This window comes from Palaemon carinicauda, chromosome 41 (assembly GCF_036898095.1).
Source record: "Palaemon carinicauda isolate YSFRI2023 chromosome 41, ASM3689809v2, whole genome shotgun sequence".
Lineage (NCBI taxonomy): Eukaryota > Metazoa > Arthropoda > Malacostraca > Decapoda > Palaemonidae > Palaemon > Palaemon carinicauda.
Window position 1 is genome coordinate 30,501,496 of NC_090765.1, and position 2,483 is coordinate 30,503,978.

Below are 2,483 nucleotides of genomic sequence, written 5' to 3' on the forward strand. Positions count from 1 at the left end.
AGGGATAAGACATATTTTTCTCTTATATGGCCGGGGATAAGAGATAAATGAGGTTTTTAAATATCCATCATCGACTCTAGGACATGGGCATCGTTCTGGCCTCTCTTTCAGTGCCAACCCCAGTGTCCTTCCCAAGGCACAATTTCATCATCAACTTCCTTCTGCATAGGTTCCAATCCCTCCAAATTACTTTCAGGAGTGTATTCAGGCCACAGTTTCTTCCAAGCATAATTATTGAGGGTTCTGATGGTGGCCCTTCCCAAGCCATCTCAATGGTTTTGTGGTAATTGAAAATATAGAAATGTTCAATCCAAAACTCCCAGCATAGCTAGGTTTATGTGTGACTTTTCAATGCGATAAATTCAACACTCTACCATCAAGCAGATGGTGGAACAGAATTTAGCAAATAATGAAGCGGGATGCCCTTAGGCATCAGGATTCATGCCCTATTCCGCATGTTAGTTTCCTCCCAGAGATGGCATAATAGCAACAGCACTGCTGCTGTCAAGGGCAGGTGATCTCAGCTTATGTGTCCTGCTGCTGTCAAGGCCAGGTGACCTCAGCTTATGTGTCCTGCTGCTGTCAAGGCCAGGTGACCTCAGCTTATGTGTCCTGCTGCTGTCAAGGCCAGGTGACCTCACCTTATGTGTCCTGCTGCTGTCAAGGGCAGGTGACCTCAGCTTATGTGTCCTGCTGCTGTCAAGGCCAGGTGACCTCAGCTTATGTGTCCTGCTGCTGTCAAGGGCAGGTGACCTCAGCTTATGTGTCCTGCTGCTGTCAAGGCCAGGTGACCTCAGCTTATGTGTCCTGCTGCTGTCAAGGCCAGGTGACCTCAGCTTATGTGTCCTGCTGCTGTCAAGGCCAGGTGACCTCAGCTTATGTGTCCTGCTGCTGTCAAGGGCAGGTGACCTCACCTTATGTGTCCTGCTGCTGTCAAGGGCAGATGACCTCAGCTTATGTGTCCTGCTGCTGTCAAGGCCAGGTGACCTCAGCTTATGTGTCCTGCTCCTGTCAAGGGCAGGTGACCTCAGCTTATGTGTCCTGCTGCTGTCAAGGCCAGGTGACCTCAGCTTATGTGTCCTGCTGCTGTCAAGGGCAGGTGACCTCAGCTTATGTGTCCTGCTGCTGTCAAGGACAGGTGATCTCAGCTTATGTGTCCTGCTGCTGTCAAGGCCACGTGACCTCAGCTTATGTGTCCTGCTGCTGTCAAGGGCAGGTGATCTCAGCTTATGTGTCCTGCTGCTGTCAAGGCCAGGTGACCTCAGCTTATGTGTCCTGCTGCTGTCAAGGCCAGGTGACCTCAGCTTATGTGTCCTCCTGCTGTCAAGGCCAGGTGACCTCAGCTTATGTGTCCTGCTGCTGCCAAGGCCAGGTGACCTCAGCTTATGTGTCCTCCTGCTGTCAAGGCCAGGTGACCTCAGCTTATGTATCCTGCTGCTGTCAAGGCCAGGTGACCTCAGCTTATGTATCCTGCTGCTGTCAAGGCCAGGTGACCTCAGCTTATGTGTCCTGCTGCTGTCAAGGCCAGGTGACCTCAGCTTATGTGTCCTGCTGCTGTCAAGGCCAGGTGACCTCAGCTTATGTGTCCTGCTGCTGCCAAGGCCAGGTGACCTCAGCTTATGTGTCCTGCTGCTGTCAAGGCCAGGTGACCTCAGCTTATGTGTCCTGCTGCTGCTAAGGCCAGGTGACCTCAGCTTATGTATCCTGCTGCTGTCAAGGCCAGGTGACCTCAGCTTATGTGTCCTGCTGCTGTCAAGGCCAGGTGACCTCAGCTTATGTGTCCTGCTGCTGTCAAGGCCAGGTGACCTCAGCTTATGTGTCCTGCTGCTGCCAAGGCCAGGTGACCTCAGCTTATGTGTCCTGCTGCTGTCAAGGGCAGGTGACCTCAGCTTATGTGTCCTGCTGCTGCCAAGGCCAGGTGACCTCAGCTTATGTGTCCTGCTGCTGTCAAGGCCAGGTGACCTCAACTTATGTGTCCTGCTGCTGCCAAGGCCAGGTGACCTCAGCTTATGTGTCCTGCTGCTGTCAAGGCCAGGTGACCTCAGCTTATGTGTCCTGCTGCTGCCAAGGCCAGGTGACCTCAGCTTATGTGTCCTGCTGCTGTCAAGGGCAGGTGACCTCAGCTTATGTGTGATGCTGCTGTCAAGGGCAGGTGACCTCAGCTTATGTGTTCTGCTGCTGTCAAGGCCAGGTGACCTCAGCTTATGTGTGACCATGAGAGTAAAGTGGTCTTCACCGTCCGACCTGCAAAACACGTGATCTTTATAATGGTGCATGCCTGCATATGTCTTTGTGTGTCATCATCATCATCCCCTCCCACGCCTATTGACGCAGAGGGACTCGGTTAGATTTCACCAATCGTCTCTATCTTGAGCTTTTAAATCAATACTTCTCCATGCATCGTCTCCTACTTCATGTTTCATAGTCCCCAGCCATGTAGGTCTGGGTCTTCCAACTCTTCTAGGGCCTTGGGGAGCCCAGCT

At 52.4% G+C, this 2,483-nt stretch overlaps 1 protein-coding gene across 1 annotated transcript; it reads right to left on the reverse strand.

The window, feature by feature from the left end:
* Positions 1–458: 458 nt before the first annotated feature.
* Positions 459–2,276, reverse strand: LOC137632387 (serine/threonine-protein kinase PRP4 homolog). Its single transcript, XM_068364321.1, has one exon. The coding sequence runs from the start codon at positions 2,274–2,276 to the stop codon at positions 459–461; it is 1,818 nt and encodes a 605-aa protein (XP_068220422.1).
* Between the last annotated feature and the right edge of the window lie 207 nt (positions 2,277–2,483).

Bases quoted from the DNA above. Each gene is read 5' to 3' on its own strand.
- LOC137632387 (XM_068364321.1), bottom strand. From the start codon at position 2,276: ATGCACCATTATAAAGATCACGTGTTTTGCAGGTCGGACGGTGAAGAC.